Source organism: Anolis sagrei, chromosome 1 (assembly GCF_037176765.1).
Source record: "Anolis sagrei isolate rAnoSag1 chromosome 1, rAnoSag1.mat, whole genome shotgun sequence".
Lineage (NCBI taxonomy): Eukaryota > Metazoa > Chordata > Lepidosauria > Squamata > Dactyloidae > Anolis > Anolis sagrei.
The window spans coordinates 317,993,559-318,014,440 of record NC_090021.1 but is presented as its reverse complement, the minus strand read 5'-3'; the positions used below and the strand labels follow the sequence as shown (position 1 = coordinate 318,014,440).

The following is a 20,882-nucleotide window of genomic DNA, read 5'->3' as shown; positions in this document are numbered from 1 at the left end:
AAGCAAATGTCTTTGTAACCCAAGTATATTAATTTAAAATTTGTGGGTTTTAGTCATTTGTATCTATTCTCAGCTGTAAGAAAGGTTGACAGAAGTTGTGTTTTCTTTCTTTGTTTTTGAATTAAAGGTATACTTCTCAGCCTTGTGAAATTGTGGTGGATTGTGGACCATATGCTGACAAAAGTGGGCTCTATGAGAGACTGTTAACTGAGCTGGATGATGCACTTACTTTTCTGAATGATTGCAACATATCTGTACATTGTAGAGAAAGAGATTCTACCTTAATTTCTAAACAGGTACAATCATGTGGTTTATATAGCATTCTTCTTGTCCTTGACTGGATTGATTAACTACATTATAATTCTGTAACTTTCATGGCAACTTTCCATGTAAAAATATTCTTAATGTAACTTTTTGTATTTACTGGTAAGAGTGATCAGTTTGGAAATTCATTTTTAGAACTCAAATCCAATATTTTGAAAATATGGAAAATAAGATTGCAATGTTTACAGTTTGTCTTGTTGTAAATCTGCAAGTCGCTCAAACTTGAAGAATAAAGAATCCACCTCAAAGAGTGGCCCACTTCAACCACGATCAGACTTTCTTCTCATACTTCTCATCCATCTTCTCCAAGATGCTCCAACTGCCTCCCTTATTTCCTAATTGTAGCAAGTGTAGTTTGCCACAACATTAGAATCAGTCTGAATCAATGTTTTCTAATTCTGCTTTGGAGACACGCTGTATACTGCAATAATAAAAGTGTGCCCAGTTACAGGAAATACTTAGATATTTTTCTGTATTATCCCTCAGCCATTCTATAGGTGTATTGATGCTTTTGGGGTTTTTTTGGCCTGGCAATTTCTCTGAAAGGTTTTTTAAAAAAATTATTATTAAATGAATAATAGTGGGAATTATTCTTTTTCAAAAGTGAAAATGCTCTTGCAAAAAGGGATCTGAATACCTGCAGAAACCCTATTTGACATATATCTTATCTTTATAGAACTGGTAAAGTGTAACAAATAAGCATATCTGTACAGCAAGCTTGCAAATGGTCACTTCTTTATAGACATTTGTCAAACTAATAACAAATTGATATAACCCTGGTCACGTAGAGATGCCGTTCAGACTTGGGTTTGCAAATACATCTGTATGTATTGTATTAATAAGTAAATCCTCAGGAATTCAATGTTTATATACAGTTTAAGACTCCAGTATAAACTCTGAGCTGCTATCACGCTATACAGGACTGATACATTGAATTTATTTTCAGATATTGTCAGACTGCCGGGCAGTGTTGCTTGTTCTGGGACCCTGGTGTGCAGATAAAGTCGCTGGGATGATGGTGAGAGAACTGCAGAAGTACATTAAACATGAGCAAGAGGAGCTGCACAGGAAATTTCTATTGTTTACAGATACTTTTCTAAGGAAAATACATGCACTCTGTGAAGAGCACTTCTCACCTGCTTCACTTGATCTGAAATTTGTAACCCCAAAAGTAATAAAACTGCTTGAAATCTTACGTAAATATAAGCCGTATGAACGACAACAATTTGAAAGTGTTGAGTGGTATAATAATAGGAATCAGGATAACTATGTCTCTTGGAGCGATTCTGAAGATGATGAGGAAGATGAAGAAATAGAGGAGAAAGAGAAAACAGAGACTAATTTTCCTTCTCCCTTTACTAACATCTTATGTGGAATTATTTTTGTGGAAAGAAGATACACAGCAGTTGTTTTAAACAGGTATGGTTTCTGAATAAAATGTCATAGCATTGTTAGATATGAAATCTTGATTAGTTTGTGAGTGTTTCTTCTTTGTGTTTTCTATGACTCACAAATCTGGGTCACTGTGATCTTGGCTAAAGAGGTCTGCATTGTGTGTATCAAAAAGACATGCAGTACATGCTGTTCTGCTGGGAGTGGGGGCAGGGGCAAAGGCTTATAGAGCAAAGGTGGAAGTCCCTTCCTCGGTTGAGTGAAAGCTTAAAATCAGGGCCACGATGCATCCATTCAACTGGATTTTTAAGAAGTCCAAGGTTAACAGCAATGTCTTGTCTCCTCCCCCCACCAAACAATTTTTAGATGCAAAACTAGTATATTAGATCATCTGCTGACCCATCCTAGGCTACCTGCTCTCCCACTCCCCACCACAACCAGTGATTCTCTGTGAGGAGTTCAGACTCTGTGCTTTATATGGAAAAAGCTCCTTAAGGTACCAACACATCAGTATTTTCTGGAAATTATGCTGGTTTTCAATTGTAAATATTTACATTTTAGTATACAGAAGACAGCATTGTGCCTACCACACAAAGCAGGATACTGCTTCAGCCAGCAGTAAGGAGGAGCAATGCAGGAGACAAAAAAAAGAAGTTGTTTGATGCACTGATAAAAACATGGTTCCCAATCTCTCCAGGGATGATGCACACACACTCACTTTCTAGTGCACTGAGAACCAAAGGGGCTGTCTGATATTAGTATGGCCATGAGGAGCAAGGGAACAGATGATTTTGCTGTTTAGGAAATTGTATATAAATACTTTGGAGTCTCTCCCATAAAAGTTTATTGATTAGCATATATTAGTATCCATGATGTTTACTGGTTAATGTGATCCTTTGGAAAGCTTGAGAAGTAGCCAACCTAGGCTGAATATTTTCAGGGAAAACATTGTAGTATTTGACTATATGAAAAGCAAGTATCGATTTGGTATCCTACTCCAGAGTTGCCTCTAACTCCAGGTTGCAGCATGAGGACTGTTGGATTAGAATTTGACCTGATATCAGTTGTATCACCCCAGCAATAGACAACAACTGTCTCAAGTCATTGCGTTGGGATAAAACTAAAATAAGTTTATCCGCAAAATAGTTTACATTCTTGAAGCTTTCTTATTTATATTTTGTCTGCTTATGTATTTTGGGATGTTCATGAACTTTCCATTCATGGAGTGAGAATAATTTTGAGCTAATGGGTGTTTCACACTACACCAGTGGTTCTCAAAGTGTGCTCTGTGGAGCCCTTGATGCACCTTAAGTGTATGTGTTAAAACTTTTTCTTGTTCAATTACAGTATTATGAAAAAAAAAATAAGTGAATGTGGATACTGCCATGATGCTAGTATACTGGCAAGATAGTCAATTTTGTTGTTGATAGTGTTGACATCCACAAGTTTAGTGTACATTTTCTCAACTATATATAATGTTCAAAATGTGTACATTTAGGTTGATAAAAGAAGCTGGCAAGCAAGACCCAGAGCTGGCTTACATCAGCAGCAATTTTATAACTGGACATGGCATTGGAAAGAACCAGCCCCGTAGCAAACAGATGGAAGTAGAATTTCGAAAGCAGGAAGAGGTAACTTTAATTAGCATAATTGTCCTAAACTGCTGTGTATTTTCTTACATTTGGAACCTTCACCAAGCTTTGGAAAGTCCCTGTCTCAAAATTCTGTTTCTTGACATTCTTTTTTCTGGAACAACAGATAGAAATAATTGCTTTAATTTCTGATACAAGTTGTACCTGAGTTTTAAAACATAAAAATCATATTGTTGTACAGATCAAATGTCGTTGATACCTATAGTTTTGCTGCTTTCGGTGGAAATATATCCTAAAAGTGCAGTGGAATATGCACCTATCTATTTGATGTTTAAAATTATCTGTTCTCCAAAATGTTGATAACAGATTGACAGATTGACTTATAGAAGTGTCCTCTTCTTACTTTAATGAAAGTGGCATGTAATTTAATGGCAAGAAACATGCAACCATTTATAAACAAAACCTTTCAAATTTATATACCAGTGAAATACAGGTAGAAAATATATTTTATTTATAAGTTTGATATGTCTGACTATTCTCTCATTGTTGGATCATGCATTGTTGGATCAAGCCAAAATACATCTAGAAGTTAGAGAGACTGTGTGGGACATTTAGCAGCCAGGCATGAATTAAATTATTCAGAGACGTTATTAAATTGATGCAACTTTAGTTTAAAACAAAGAAATTGAAAAAGAGAAGGAAGTAAGATGGAAGTAGAATAACAAGGAAGATAATTTTCTAGAAGTATAATTCTTTAAAATTCTCTGAATGGTTTTCTGATTAAAGCCTGTTTTTACTAACCAATGAATTATGAGCAGGTTTGTAGACCTACTTGTTTTGTTGAGTTTGGAAATATTTATTCAGTATTATCAAGCTGTTGTATAATTGGTCTTAGAAATATATCTTCTTGATTATTTTTGTAGGTCCTTAGAAAATTTCGAGCCCACGAGACCAACTTGCTGATTGCAACTAGTATTGTGGAAGAGGGTGTTGACATACCAAAATGCAATTTGGTGGTTCGTTTTGATTTGCCCACAGAATACCGTTCCTATGTGCAATCCAAAGGAAGAGCCAGGGCACCTATTTCAAATTACATCATGTTAGCAGATTCAGACAAAATTAAACATTTTGAAGAAGATCTCAAAACCTACAAAGCAATTGAGAAGGTATGTAACAAAGATATATGTGGGTCAGAAAGGGCATGCCTATCTCAGATCAAAGAGGAAATCAGGGCTGGAGGAACTGCAGGAAGATTATAGAAGATTCAGTGGGAAATAAAGAAGGAATAAAATAAAGATCAAATAAAGCCGCTTTCTAAAATTCAAAGTCTTTGTCAGACTTATTTTATCTTTATATTGTCCCAAACTAACCTTTTAGTTGCATAAAAAGTGATGGAGTAGCCTTTAAAAAAAGAGAGAGAGGAAGAATGAAAGATAAAAACTTTCAGATACAATGACCAGGGTTTTAATGTTAATTTAAGTTGTCTGGTCATTTTTAATGCACTCTGTGTTTGGATCTCCAATCAATAATATAAGTGACAAAACATGTTTTGCTTTTTTAGAACAGGATAACCATAAATCCTGTTTAAAGAATAAAATACAACTATCAGTAAGCACGCGAAGACCTGTTTCGTTTTTCGCCTGCGGATCCTGCAAAGCTTTTCATTAGTAGATTGTGATTCTGCCATTGATTCAGTCCCAGTTGGAGTGTACTGTTTGTCTGTGTTCATTTCCATGTGTGAGCACCAAGGCAATTACCCCATTTTTAGAAGATAGTAAGGAATTTCAGCTAGAAATGAACTTAATGAAATCCCACATATAATAGTCCAATGCTATGTTCATGATAGGTTTTCCTAAGAGCTGGTTGTTGCAAGTATCTCTCATTCTTGTTGCTTTGTTTAAAAATTATACAATTGCTAACTTGCATAGCATGATCTTACTATTTTCTCTAATCCCTTTAAAGATTCTGAGGAACAAATGTTCAAAGTCTGTAGATAATAATGAAACAGAAAGTGAACCTATTATAGATGATGATGACATCTTTCCACCATATGTTTTGAGATCAGAAGATGGAGGTCCACGAGTCACAATAAACACAGCTATTGGACACATTAATAGGTATGGCTAATGCTTTTTTCTATTTCACTTCAAACATATTTTCAGTTTCTTTTCAGCTCAATAACTGATGGGACATAAATTCGTTTTCTTATTACTAATGTCTTGATCTGTTAGGAATGGTGCCTGAATTTGAGACAACATATGTGTTTGTAGTTGTGCTACATATTGCCCATCTTCTAAGATCTAAGGCCATTGTATCTGTATCTATTGTATAATTTTAATTATCCATTTTTGTTTATTGGATGAGGATCCAGAAAAATATTTTTATATTTTCAATGGTATACTGTAATGAGAAGAATATAGTGGTCCATAGACAGAACCCAATCCAATCAGATCCCCAGTAGTGATAGTAATCATTACTAGGCTTTATTTTCAGTAAACTTGAATAAATACATTTGGTTTTATCTCATCCAGATAACAGTAAAAAAAGTATTCTCTTTTTGCCCCCACAATGCTTCATTCACTGGTATAGACTGACAAGTATGTCTGCTGTCTTGCTCAAAGGAGATTTTCATTTCCATAGTATTTTACAGTATGTAAATAGGTTTGGTGTTGATGAGATAATTTGGTGTCCCCACAACTTAATTAATTTTCCCTTAATTAATTTATCCCCATGCAGTAAAATGTTATTTATTTGTACCAAGCCCAAAAATCTTATAAATAAGTGTAAACAATTGGCTCCTTTTGCTCCCTGTTGGGTGTTAACAATAAATAATAACAATATATAATAAACTAAGATGTGTAGATATGTGTTTCGTCTCCAAACAATCAATTTTTTTTTAAAAAAAAAAACTTTTGTCAAACAGGTACTGTGCTAGATTGCCCAGTGATCCTTTTACTCATCTGGCTCCTAAATGCAAAACAAGAGAACTCCCTGACAACACATTTTATTCCACTCTTTATCTGCCTATCAATTCTCCTCTTCGAGTATCAATAGTTGTAAGTACTTCAACTTTTGCAAGCTAATTTATTATTTGAATGTGTTCCAAGTGCTACATTCTTATGTTTTCCCACAGATTTATGATGCCTTTTATCTTTTTCAGTTGTTAATATTTTGCTAACAGATACTCTCCTTTGGCTAAGCCAGCTAATTAGTGCCACTTCAGCTGAAACATGATCTAAGAAGCATGTATACTTAAAACTGCCTGAAATACTACAATGTGTACATTGCAGAGGAGGAACTGTGGAAAGAATGTGTGCCTTCTTATCTTCCCGTTTCCTCCAGGCTAGCATATTTGAATAGCACTATTTTAGCGTTCTTTTGGGATAGGAGGGCTAAGATCTGGTGTGAACCCTGTCAGCAACTGTTTCAGCCCAGAGCTGATGGATTCTGGAATAGAAAATGACTTACTTTATTTTTCGATGTTGGCTTGAAATATGTACTTTTTGGTATAGTAGTGCTAGAAACAAGTTTGATTTGCATAAACAGCTATTTTCTATTCTGTGCTTTACTGTATTATCAAATCTTCCAGTTGCACTTTTGTGTTTGAGTGAATGGGGGGGGGGAGGTTATTTACAATATGTCATTTCAGGTTAAATTTAATTATTGCTTCACATTTTATTTCTAGGGTCCTCCAATGGGTTGTACAAGACTGGCAGAGAGAGTTGTTGCTCTTATTTGCTGTGAAAAATTGCATAAAATTGGTAAGCAGTTTTGAAAACAAGAAACATTTCTTCTTAATGGTATCTTTGATTTATACAAATGGGTCACTCCTGTTCCTGTGCTTTCATCATAATTCCCTACCATTTTTTTCTTCACATTTTTCCTTCAGCTAAAAAGAAAATTCTATGTAGAACTCTCCATTGTTCTCTGCTTCTACATGTTTGTCCATCATCTCTCTTCATCTCCATCAGCATTTATTCCCCTTTTCTTTCCTTGGTGGCAGTGTGTTCACTTTATGATTTCAGCTATCCTATTTACATAGTGCTACAGTTGAGGGTCAAAGGTTCTGGTAACAGATAGGCATCCCTGTTGGTTATATTGTTTGAGCGACTCCCACATTTTTGGAGTTGTTGATACTGTCATAGTATTATTAGGTAAGCTTTGAAAAACTGAACAATTCATTTGCACTTAAACCCTTAGGAACTTTTTAGCGTTGCGCACTCTGTTGAATCAAATGCAGCCAAGATGGATTCACTATATTCAGCTGAGTACCAATCAGTTCTGATACCATCAATTCCAACACTTTTGATAGCAGCGCATATCTCACCAGCTTCAGCACCTCTGATTCTACTATGCAGCTCTACTGTTTCGGAAACATATAGTAGACTGATTTCTGGATAGTCTTTGGACTATCAACTTTCAGATCATCCACCAAAATGAACATACTCTCACTCTTTTTCATGAGAAGAAATGGAGGAATGAAAACTAACACAAGCAACCATCCATCTCAGGAACCAAGCAGAAGACCTCATTTCTTGGAATTTCTTGAAATTTCTGCTCACTTGCAACTGCTATTGCAGCATCATGCTGGACCAGAAGCTCAGTAACAGTAATGTCTGCAACTTCTTTTGTAGCTATCCGTCATGCCATCTACATCTCAAACTTCTACTCAAGTGACCAACCTGTCCCTTTCTCAGGTATCAGTGGCAAGATGACAGAATTGGATTGTAATTACTCCCAAATTTCCATGGATACCGAATGGATTGTGAAACTGATTCATCATTGTCATCCCTAGAGATAGTGTACTCTTCACCATATGCTGCTGTGGGAGATGAGAGCCCCTGGGGGAACATACATGTACATACAGAGCAGGTGCTCAACCTGGCTGAGTTTCTCAATTTGCAGATGAAACCAACAGAGCCACCTGTATTGGATCCTGTTTTTTAGAGAATAGAAAAAAACAGCCTCTTCATTGTTTGCCCTGTAAATATTATCTTCGTTGTTACATGTATCTAAAATGTGCTTGCCAGTACATGCATTTTAAATTAAGGAGTTGTTGCTGTATCCTCAAATTGTTTCTGACTTATACATTTGGACAATGTGGCCAGTTCAGCGAAGTTGATGGCAGAGAATAATGACTTCCATGCTGGTGGTCTTTGCTTCCAGAATACTGGCATATATATCCACCAGATTTCCCATGGGATTTGCAGGATTTTTTGAAAACAGCGCCGATGGACTCATTCCAGAAATTGAGAGTGATATTTGTAGATGGTCCATGTTTTGTAGGCATTCAATAGAGTCGGAGGACAGCAAAAGAGATTTAAAGATGGGCTTAAAGCTAACCTACAAAAAAAGTGGAATGACACCAAGAACTGGGAGCCCTGGCACTTGAGCGTTCTAACTGGAGGTCAGCTGTTACCAACTATGTAACAGATTTTGAAGAGGCATGAAAAGAGAACGAAAGGAAAAAAAATGCACCTAGAGGCAGATGTGTAAAACAAACACTTGTAATGACTGCCTTCCATCTGGAAATGTATGCCCTCGCTGTGAAAGACCATGCAGATCCAGAATAGGTCTCTACAATCACTTACGGACCTACCACCAAGACTCTATCCTTGGAAGACAATCATGCTCGGCCCTGAGTGATAGCCTGTGATGATGATGAGCTTAAACAATCAGACTTTGCTATACGTCCCTTATGTAGCATCTTGCATCTCCTCACTCCAACCCAAATGCAACTGCTGTAGAACAGATGCAAGATGTCTAAGTTTATGATCCCTGATCCTTTACAACACATCTGATATACAAGCACCCCTGTGCGCCCCCTCCCCCCGCTACTGTTCCAGTAGGTTTGGGGGAGGGTCATGAAACAGTCCTGTAGAAAGGACCAGGAAAACAAGTCTGAATTGTGCAAATGGATTTATATCTTTACAAATCTGGATCCAAGTTAGTATGTTTCAAAAGAGTGCAATTCTGTTTACAGTGATTTAGAAGAAAATCCTAAATTAATAGAACTTGCTTCAGAGTAAATATGAAAATGATCCCCGTAAAGATTATTGACTGTGATATGTGGTTCTCTGAACAAAAAACATTTAACAGAATTAATTTAACATCTGAGAATCATGAAGAGACTTTCTCAGTAATTTAAACCTAGGTAGCCTTCCTTGAGCTCTTGGTACAGGAAATTAAATTCTGTGTCATTTTCAACAAAAAGGAGATTATTTTTAATTTTTTTGTGTGTTCTTTTGTATGTGTATAGAAGGTTTTACCTTCATTACCTCAAACAAGATTAGGAACTTTAAGATCTTCAGATTGTAGGTAATGCAAGGTGTACACGGAAAGTTTACTGAGGTCACCCAAATGTCACAGTTCCAGCATGTTTATTCTAAGCCTTATATACCAAATTATTTGCTAAATGAGAAGATTTTACTTTAGTTAAGGTATTGTTTCTAAATCCATAACTTGTCCTTTTGTCAATTATTTTAGGTGAGCTGGATGACCACTTGATGCCTGTTGGAAAAGAGACAGTGAAATATGAGGAGGAACTTGATTTGCATGATGAAGAAGAAACCAGTGTTCCAGGGAGGCCGGGCTCTACAAAACGAAGGCAATGCTACCCTAAAGCTGTTAGTATAGTTCAGTGCCCTCACTGTGTGTGATAGACTGTGCTGTTTAATTGCGTTGTCTGTTACTTCTGATTTGTATGGCAAAGTCGAAACATGAATAAACTATAGCTGTGGAAACTTAAGATCCTACAGAAAGCTATGTATACAACACAATTATTTCCCGAATTATTTGAGGGAAGGTGTCTTGTCCCACACAATAACAGTACAGTTAGCTCTCCATATTTGTATGTTTCAGTTATGAAGACTTGATTAGGAATCTAGGTCATTCCATCATGACTGTAGTCAACTTTTATGAGAAGTTGACAATAGAGTTGCACATTAAGGTTTCTAGGTAAGGGTTTCCGCTAATATTAAGTCTATTCGGGTCCGACTCTGGGGGGAGGTGTGCTCATCTCCATTTCTAAGCCAAAGAGCTGGCGTTGTCCATAGACACCTCCTAGGGCATGTGGCCGGCATGACTGCATGGAGTGCTGTTACCTTCCTGGCAAAGTGGTACCAATTGATCTACTCACATTTGCATGTTTTCAAACTGTTAGGTTGCCAGAAGCTGACCCTAACAGCGGGAGCTCACCATGCTCCCTGGATTTGAACCACCAACCTTTTGATCAGCAAGTTAAGCATCTCAGCGGTTTAACCCGCTGCGCCACCAGAGGGCCATAAGGTTTATACCTAAAGGGAATATTCCTTGAGGCATTTGCTGATCTGCCAGAATGATTCTATTATCAATTTCTAGAATTGATCACAGAGTTGTGCTGGAGGACCTAGAGATTCCTAAAGAGGTTTTGTCTTGAGTATTAAAAAATGATTTTTTATTTGCTGTTTTTCCAGATTGGTGGGGGTCCTGCAACCTTAGTCCCATGAAATGTGGAAGGTTAGACACAATTATATAGGCTGAGAGACTGGATTTTTTTTCTCCTCCAATTTCTGCAACTGGAGGAGCTGGGGGCAATGAAGACACAAGCAAAAATATTCTGTGACCATGGAGTCGAATTAACTTGATCTGAGATGAATATTCAGATCAAGTTACTCAGATCAGCTGGTCTTTTCTCCTTTTGCATATTTAAACAGTCCTAGAGCAATAAAAACAGGGGGTTTTCATATTCTTGTTCATAGGAGAAAAAGTATTTCCTGAAACAATGTAATGCAGTAGTCTTATTGAAGTTAACTTTGTCCTAGAGTTAGTCTATGTCTGGATGAAAACATGACAAGGACATTCTTATTTCTTTCATGTCATGCTTATTACAGAAAAAGTAATACTTGTATCCTTTCTTGATCTGTTCAAATACAGTATTGTTGATATCTGTTTAGTAGAAAAACAAGTCGTTTTTGATGTGATAGTATTACAGAGGAGAGGAAAGTACTTTGCCCAACTGTTTCAGCTCCTCAGCTTAAGAGATGCACGCAGAGGAGGTGAAAACGCATTTCACATTCTAGGTTGCTGACAGCTAATGGGAAACATAAGTCATTAGCTGTTTTTGTTCACATTACTTTGCCGCATCATCTGAAACTACTTTATTAACAAAAGATAGGAAGTTTCCTTTTCCCAAGTTAGATCCATACGCTTGTTCTTTAATGCCTCTTCACGGTTTCAGACCAGAGTTGAGAGATTGGGTACACAACCTGGAATTCTTTTGCACGTGTTTTGCCACTGAGTCACAGCTATTCCCTTAGGTTTTTTACAATGCAAAAAGATTACTTTGACATATGAATGTTAACACTGTCACTTTTTAAATGGTTGGTTAAAAGCTGCTTCATTGAAAAAAGTCATACCCTGCATTTTTGTTCCAAAGTGTTTTAAATAGTCCTGAAATATCAGCTCAAATAAGCAGTTTGTTCTATTGTCACTGCTTTTTGTTCATTTATTTTGGGCTATTTTCTTTCTCACTGCTGTGGCAGAATTACTGTTACATCGTTGTTACTGAGGTCATCTGTGCAGAAATCTTGGGCAGTAGAAATTGTTCGTTATGAAGCATAAATCATGCTTCTAGTGACTGAAAAGTTTTGTTTTTGCACAAAGTGACTGAAAAATGATCACTTATTCCTTCCTCTTGATGTCTTTTTCATTTTGAAATACTTGTATAAAAAGGTAATGTTGTCACATATTTAGAAATCCTAAGAAAATCTACAATTAAAAATGTAAACATATGCTGATTCTATAGATTCCAGAGTGCTTAAAAGAGAGCTACCCGAAACCTGACCAACCTTGTTACCTTTATGTTATTGGAATGGTATTAACTACCCCACTACCTGATGAGCTCAACTTCAGGCGGCGAAAGTTGTATCCTCCTGAAGATACAGCAAGATGTTTTGGAATACTGACAGCCAAACCTATACCTCAGGTAGCTAAATATGTATTTGTGCATTTACTGTCCCTATTTTTTGTTTCCTTTAGGTTCTCCCACATTTGGAAGCATGCAAATGTTTTCCTAACACAAGGTCGTTTTATACATGATTTTTTTTCTTTTCATATTGTTTATTTGGCCCTCACCAAAATATTTTCTAGTGCACAATTGGTCCTTTTTAATGGCTGTATTATTAAAGTTCTTTTTACTGAAATAGTGTTGCAATACATAGCAGTAGCTTAATTTACAATATTATTGTGGCTTCCCATGGTAACTTGTAACTGGATTTGCAAGTAGTCTGTAAAATAGAAATATTTGCAATAATGAAACAAATACCAAAGGCTGCTGTTATGTATCTCAGGGGAAGTAACAGTATTACATACATATATGCCAATGATCACCCTGTAGCTCAGGCATGGGCAAACTTCGGACTTTCAGATGTTTTGGACTTTAACTCTCACAATTCCTACTGGGTGTTAGGAAGTTGAAGTCCAAAACACTAAGAGGTCCAAAATTTGTCATGCCTTCTGTAGCTTATACTTTCTTGTTCTTTGAGAAGGTATCAATATAATTAAAGTACATTTTAAATATAAAGTGAAAACCCTGTTCATGGGCTAGAGCAGGGGTCCCCAAACTTTTTGAACAGAGGGCTGGGTCGCAGTCCCGCAAACTGTTGGGGGGCCGGATTATAATTTGAAAAAAAAAACATGAATGAATTCCTATGCACTCTGCACATATATTATTTGCAGTGCAACCCCCCCCCCCAAATCAAAAAACAAAGACCCACACTTCTATATAAATAAAAATGTAATGTTTGTTTGTGGGATTAACAGAACTCAAAAACCACTGGGGGAATTGACACCAATTTTAGACACAAGACACCTAACAACCCAATGTATGTCCTTCACACAAAAAATGATTTTGTCATTTGGGAGTTGTAGTTGCTGGGATTTATAGTTCACCTACAATCAAAGAGTATTCTGAACCCCACCAACGATGGAATTGAACCAAACTTGGCACACAGTTCTCCCACGACCAACAGAAAATACTGGAAGGGTTTGGTGGGCAGTGTCCTTTGGTTTTGAAGTTGTAGTTCACCTACATTCAGAGATCATTGTGGACACAAACAATGATGGATCGGGGTCAACCTTGGCACAAATACTCAATATGCCCAAATGTGAACACTCGTGGAGTATGGGGGAAAATAGTATCTTAACATTTGGGAGTTGTAGTTGCTGGGATTTATAGTTCACCTTCAATCAAAGAGCATTCTGAACCCCATCTAAGGTGGAATTGAACCAAACTTGGCACACAGTTCTCCCATGGCCAACAGAAAATACTGGAAAGGTTTGGTGGGCTGTGTCCTTTGGTTTTGGAATTGTAGTTTACCTGACTCCTTGGAGACCAGAGCGGCCAGAGCAGAGGATTCCTGCAAAGGCCGGAGCGGCGCCGGGTGGGCGTGGCCAGCGGCGCCGGGTGGGCGTGGCCACGCCCACCCCCCCCCCACCCCCCGCCGCTGGCTACGCCCACCCCGCGCCGCTCCGGCCTTTGCAGCAACTCCCTGCTCCGGCTGCTCTGGTCTCCAAGGAGAGGCAGGTAAATTACAAAAGGCTTCTCCCTCCCACAGGAGCAGAGCGGCCAGAGCAGAGAGTTCCCGCGATGGGCGGAGCGGCGCCGGGTGGGCGTGGCCAGGCCAGGCCAGGCCTCGCGGGCCGGAGAAATGCCCTTGGCGGGCCGCATACGGCCCGCGGGCCGTAGTTTGGGGATCCCTGGGCTAGAGGCTTAGTCAAGATTAGAATGTTGACCTTATCTAGTGTGTCATTCCATTTGATAGGACCATGTGCTGTTTTAATATCCTTGCTGTTCTCTTCTATTCCACCCCCAAAATGAACTCTCTTAGAAGTAAAAGGAATGTGGTTAACTTTGCAATACTAATTATTTACATATTGTGAGCTCGACAAAGATCTCTGAGTTGGATCCAAATGTTCCCTTTTTTATGCAGACTGTATCTTGACATCTCATTAGACCATTGGCAAGAGAAGTTAGAATCATGCCCATATTTATTTGAGAGGGTGTGAATGAGCATGCATGTATTCCTATAAAGTGGTAGATTAACAAGCTATTGTACAGATGTCGGTGGAATGATGCTAGCTGCTATTTGTTTTTGATTCACAGTCTTTGATCCAAATACATTGCTTGCCTTTCTGCTAGTTTTCAGATTAAATCTATATTAATGTGTGATTCCTTGTGTTTTTGATTACAGAATGCAAGTAAGACATGAATGGCTCAAATTATGCTTTACTTCATAAAAAATCTGTATATTTGTTTTCTACAGTGTATATGTTCGAACTGCACATTTCATGGCTGACCAAATATATAACATTTGGCCATTACCTTTTGAAAGCATTTTTTGTTGACTTCGTGGTTTCTTTGTTCTTTTCTGCCCAACTTTCTGTCCTTAGATTCCTCACTTTCCAGTGTATACTCGCTCAGGAGAGGTGACTATATCTATTGAGCTAAAGAAATCAGGTTTCACTTTGTCTTTACAAATGCTCGACTTGATCACAAGACTTCACCAGTACATATTCTCTCACATTCTTCGGCTGGAGAAACCTGCACTAGAATTCAGACCTATCGATGCTGACTCAGCCTATTGTGTTCTACCTCTTAATGTTGGTGAGGAGAGTGCTATAAATACTCATTTTCTGTGTTTACACTGCATTCCCCTGCATTCAGAAATTGATTTCTACTTATACAAGACACTTGAACTGTTTGCAGAATGTATGTATTATACATAAGTTAGTAACCCTTGAACCTGTATTAAAGATCCCACCCATGTTTTTATGGAACTATTATGAGTCCCCAGTGGTGCAATGGGTTAAATCTTTATGCTGGCAGGACTGCTTACTGAAAGGTTAGTGGTTCAAATCCAGGAAACGGGATGAGCTCCCCTCTCATCTCTAGCTTCTCATGCGGGGACATGAGAGAAGCCCCCCACAGAATGGTAAAACATCCAGGCGTCACCTGGGCAACATCCTTGCAGACAGGCAATTCTCTCACACCAGAATCGACTTGCAGTTTCTCAAGTCGCTCCTGACGCACACAAAAATGGAACTGTTCTAATTATTAACTTTTTTCCACATATGATTCTTTGGTAATAGTTTTGGTGTCGTCCTTGGGCAGAGTTTAGTGACTATGGAGGGAGTGGCATCTAAAATCTATATTCAGAATACTAAGTAATCCTGTGTTGCTAATGTTTTCATTGTGGAATTAGAATCTTGGTGGATAGTGCTAAAGCAAAATGTCTGTAAGTCAGGAATCTAGACTAAATATCTGAAATAACATTCCAAAAAAAGATTACAATTTTGAAAAATAAATATCTTTCTTTTTAAGTTGATGGCTCCAGCACTTTGGATATTGATTTCAAATTTATGGAAGACATTGAAAAATCTGAAGCTCGTACAGGCATTCCTAGTACACAGTATACAAAAGAGACACCTTTTATTTTCAAATTAGAAGACTACCAGGATGCAGTTATCATTCCAAGGCGAGTATCCTATGAACTATCAGTCTCTGTGGATGTATTTGTTGCCACAGAGGCTATATGGCCATCTGTTAGGAGTGCTTTGGTTGTGCTTTTCTTGCATGGTAGGGGGGTAGGACTAGATTGCTCATGTCATCTCTTCCAACTCTTATTATTCCATGGGAAAACTATCTCAAGTGTAAACAGGATGTGTAGAATGGCAAGTAAGGACTCATTTATTAACATTCCATTGATTCAGTTTGTCTCCATTAGGTGGGACTAACAATTGGATTTAGGCCGGTTTTTGTTAAAATCTCCAAGGGCATGAAAATTATTAGAAATACTGGTACTGTATGTGTGGATAATAAATATGTTAAATAGAACAGTAACATGAAATGTTTCAAATATTTTAGCATAAATAAATTGAAAAGGAATTCATAGATTGAAAGATAATATGACTAAAACAGTAACAAGAGCTAAAATATGTTTATTTTCTACTTAAACTTTTGGATGTGCAATGTAATTTTAAACGTATTCATATAATTTTATTTCATATGCACTCCCTTCTTGCTGATTTAGTAGAAACAGAATAGAACCCAAAATAACTATATAGTTGATCCTCTAGTAATTTTGTTCTTCAGTTCTTGTGGGTTTTTTCGGGCTATATGGCCATGTTCTAGAAGCATTTCTCCTGACGTTTCGCCTGCATCTATGGCAAGCTTCCTCAGAGGTGGGGTCTGCTGGAGCTGGGAGCTTTTTCCCAGCTCCAGCAGACCTCACCTCTGAGGAAGCTTGCCATAGATGCAGGCGAAACGTCAGGAGAAATGCTTCTAGAACATGGCCATATAGCCCGAAAAAACCCACAAGAACTGAGTGATTCCAGCCATGAAAGCCTTCGATAATTTTGTTCTTGTTTCAATACTAGCACACTTTTTTTCTTAATAGAACAAGTGGATACATGTTTAATTTAAAAATGTACTTCAAAAGTATTTTGCTATATGGAAGAGTGTACGCTTAAAAAAATCTTTAATGTCTTTGCTGGCAACTATGGGTTTTTGCCTATTTTGATCAATTCATCCATTTCAATTAATGAATTAATTGAGTTATGCTTTGTTTTAGACTTTCCCGGTAGTTGCTCACTAGAAGTTACATTCTTATTCTAAAAACATTTCAGACTTAGGACATGTTAGGAAATATGTTCAGTACAGCACTTGATATTTCAACCAAGTATCTTCCTCTGTCTAGGTATCGAAATTTTGATCAGCCTCATCGATTCTATGTTGCTGATGTTTATACAGATCTTACTCCACTGAGCAAATTTCCTTCCCCAGAATATGAAACATTTGCTGAATATTATAAAACCAAGTATAACCTTGACCTGACCAATCTCAACCAGCCATTGCTGGATGTGGACCACACATCTTCAAGGTAAAATCAATGCAAATTAGTACTGTAACTGCCTTTAGTCTTTGAAGTTTACAGATGTTAATTTTTATGTGAGTGATGTGATTGAGAACACTGACCTTAGCATTTCCTCCTCCTCATTATTATTATTATTTAAAACACAATAAGATGAGTCCACAGCAGACAAGATCACTCTGCTGGCTGTTGTATTGATCGCACGTCGGACACTTCCCAAGTGTCTAGGACTCTGTGATGTATCGGTGAATAAGGCTTGCAGATCCCAGTAAGGTGGCCTTCTGCAGCTGGCTGATGGTAATTTTGTCAGCACCGATTGTATTTAAGTGCAGGCCAAAGTCTTTAGGCACTGCACCCAGTGTGCTGATCACCACTGAGACCACCTTTACTGGCTTGTGCGAGAGTATTTGCAGTTCGATCTTTACATCCTCATATCGTGCAAGGTTTTCCAGTTGTTTCTCTTCAATCCTCCTCCTCCTCCTCCTCCTCCTCCTCATTATTATTATTATTATTATTATTATTATTATTATTATATTGGTATTCTGCTACCATCTCCCAAAAAGGACTTGGGGCAACTTACAAAAAGCACATAATAGTGCCATAAAAATACAGGTAAAATTACATCAACATGTTAAACAATAACAATATTACTTAACATAAAACAACACATTACAAAAATAAAACGTACAACCTCAATTTAAATGAATAATAAAATACAGCAATAACTACTCTTAAAATGGGTAGTACAACATCCCAGCACAGTATTGATTTCAAATTCTGTGCATCCGTTTCCTTTTTTAAACTCTGTTTTGGACATTGGTGTGTGGTCATTAGAAGATTGCCTAAGAACCATAATATTTTTCAAATTGCCCTCTCCAAAGCTGCAAAGAGAGTGGGGTGGACGTTACTCTCAGAGAGCAAGATCCAACTTCGCAAACTTCCTACCTGCTGTAGTAAAAACATCCTCCACCAGTTCTTGTTTTGATACTAGACGCACAATACTAAAAAGGACAAAAAGCAGGCAGAGATGCTTAGGATCCAAAGCACTTCCATTGCTGACAGAGCTAATAGAGGGAAAACTTTGGAAGCCCAAGAACTATCTGCTAGTATAATACATTTTCCTCCTTTGGGGAGGAAATTCTTGCAAGAAGTTGCAAAAGATTGTTTCTGAGTTCTCTGTAGAATGCTCTGCATCGTATCTTCTTTTTGAAAGGCAAATATTAAGTAGAATTTTGGTTAGAATTTGTCTAAAGAAAATGTATGAAATATCTGAATTAAGTCAAGAAAAACAAACATAATTTTTGAGATTTCAAAAATATTTTAGCAGAGTTCCCCACATCCTTAGTATTTCTTGTACACCCTTTTTAATGCACTATATCTTTTAAAATAAAAACATTTCCGTTTTGTTTTTAGACTTAATCTGTTGACTCCCCGTCATTTGAATCAGAAGGGGAAAGCTCTTCCATTAAGCAGTGCAGAGAAGCGGAAAGCTAAGTGGGAAAGTCTACAAAATAAACAGGTAACAACATACTTCTCGTTTTATAAAACAGTACTACTTTACTATTACAAAGATAGATCAGACTTTACTGGATTATATCTCTTTATTCCAGATTCTGGTGCCAGAACTCTGTGCTATACATCCCATTCCAGCTTCGTTGTGGAGAAAAGCTGTTTGTCTCCCTAGCATTCTTTATCGTCTTCATTGCCTTTTGACAGCTGAGGAACTCAGATCTCAAACAGCCATTGATGCTGGTGTTGGGGTTAAATCACTTCCTACAGATTTCAGGTATTTAATTTGCTGCAGGTTTCAACTTTTGGCCAGAAAATAAAGTTTTGATTCCACATTTCACTCAGTGTAACCAGGGGAAGGTCTGCGCAATCAATTTCTCCTTTGCAGCCCTGTATGCATACCCTCAGGGCTTATTCTAGAGAGCCGGGAAACCTTTCAGAGTTGACTTTTGGGTGGCAAGGAAAACTGCTGAGAGGAAGAATGCTGTTTTGTGGTTTTAGGCTTGTATAGTTTTGGTGTGCAGTAATTTGAAGCTCTGGCAATATTGTGTTCTCTAGTGAGCACATTAAAAAAGTGGGGTGGATACAAGAAATTTGAACTTAGAAATCACTAAGCCATCTATTCAATGATGCAGAAAGGATCATCATTCCATATGAAGGTGGAAAAAGGGCAGCCTATGAGCTGCATAAAAGCCCCAAAGTCTTTTCCTGTAGTTCTTAGCATAACCATTTTTAAAGGGGCAGTTTTCACCTCAAAAAAGAATTTTACAAGTCCCAGATTGTCTACAAACATGGTAGTTTTCCTTAATTCACACAGAGTTAAACTGAAAGGAACCTAGACGTGGCATCATGTGACTTTCAGGTCACCAGAAAGACTAGCACTGTACTCTGCATGGGGCTGTAGACCAAAAAGTGTATCCCACACCCTCATTTAGAAAACTTCATTTTTTAAAATACTACCAAACTGTATTTCTGGAACACTGTAGAAGGGATAATAAGAATTTCCTTATACTTGTTATACTGTTTACAGTGAAAAAGTATATGGCCCAAAAATATTTTTGCTCAGATGCCCCAGCAAGTATCAGTGCTCTTCTGTATTTGAAAAACCGATACCGTCTAAGAAATCTTGACAGTGTTAACCAGGGATAATAGAGATCAGGATTTACCAACTGTGATTCTCAAATACTGCAGGTTCTAATGTATTAATCCTTGTGCAAAAGGGAATTGAGTCTTCTCTCAGCTACCAAAGCCTCAACACAGAAACCCAATCTAAAAATGTTATCCATAACTGTCATCTTCCAAGTAACAAAAAACTCTTTAAGACAAGTAAATAAATATAAGAAGCAGGAGCTGTAGAAAAATACAAATGTAACCACCATTTCAGGGCATTTGTCCAAGCTTTACATTCCACTCATCACACACCCAGTTTCAAATAAATAGCCCTATTTCCCACACAGGGTGGTAAAACCCAAATCTTCTTAAGACTCTAGATTGAACTCTTTCCACTTAAATTTAGAAATCCAACTGAGAATACCAAAAGAAAGCTGAGCCAAGTACTTAGCTTTGGAAGCTTAAGTAGTGGAAGGTATAAAACAGCCAATTTCCATAAAGGAAACCCTTGAGATATTCTTTTGGATAGATTATCTGATTTAGTTGCCTGCTTTCATTGTTCAGACCAGAAGCCATTATTTGAATTTATAGATCTACATATCTTGTATGTATGCCACTCTTTATATTATAAAGAGTCTATATCATCATTAACTTTTAAGCTCATTTAATGTCTGCAATGAATTTGAATGAGCACTAAAATTTTGGATTGATTACAGTTATAATCAAACTGTTCTTAGAGCAATAAAATGCCTTAAAAGATCATGCTGTGGTAGAACTGATATTCAAGCATAAAATCCTAAACATAATATGAGGAACTGCTGCATTGCCTACTTTTATAATACTATTCAGGCACTTTCACTAGCATTTGCTTAAGTGTTTGGTGGAGACTCCTTCTCTGGAGATTTTTTAAGTAGAGACTGGGTGGCCATCTGTCAATAATGGTTTGATTGTATTCTGCATAGCAGGAGGTTGGACTAGGTAGTTCTTTGGTCTCATGTGGTTACCAAAACAATTTTCATGCATTGTATTCAGACTGTGAGGCAAA

The 20,882-nt window shown here is 37.5% G+C and overlaps 1 protein-coding gene across 4 annotated transcripts in view; it reads left to right on the top strand.

Moving 5' to 3' along the window:
* Window positions 1-20,882, top strand: part of DICER1 (dicer 1, ribonuclease III) — a 65,291-nt gene that overhangs the window by 27,163 nt on the left and 17,246 nt on the right. For all 4 annotated transcript variants that reach the window (XM_067462977.1, XM_060756042.2, XM_067462975.1 and 1 more), the window contains exons 9-22: window positions 128-296; window positions 1,271-1,743; window positions 3,215-3,347; window positions 4,232-4,474; window positions 5,271-5,425; window positions 6,232-6,364; window positions 6,994-7,069; window positions 9,795-9,934; window positions 12,094-12,273; window positions 14,739-14,952; window positions 15,670-15,823; window positions 17,045-17,227; window positions 18,632-18,737; window positions 18,829-19,004. In XM_067462977.1, the coding sequence (XP_067319078.1) occupies window positions 128-296; window positions 1,271-1,743; window positions 3,215-3,347; window positions 4,232-4,474; window positions 5,271-5,425; window positions 6,232-6,364; window positions 6,994-7,069; window positions 9,795-9,934; window positions 12,094-12,273; window positions 14,739-14,952; window positions 15,670-15,823; window positions 17,045-17,227; window positions 18,632-18,737; window positions 18,829-19,004 (2,535 nt within the window). The remainder of the gene's footprint in view (window positions 1-127; window positions 297-1,270; window positions 1,744-3,214; window positions 3,348-4,231; window positions 4,475-5,270; window positions 5,426-6,231; window positions 6,365-6,993; window positions 7,070-9,794; window positions 9,935-12,093; window positions 12,274-14,738; window positions 14,953-15,669; window positions 15,824-17,044; window positions 17,228-18,631; window positions 18,738-18,828; window positions 19,005-20,882) is intronic.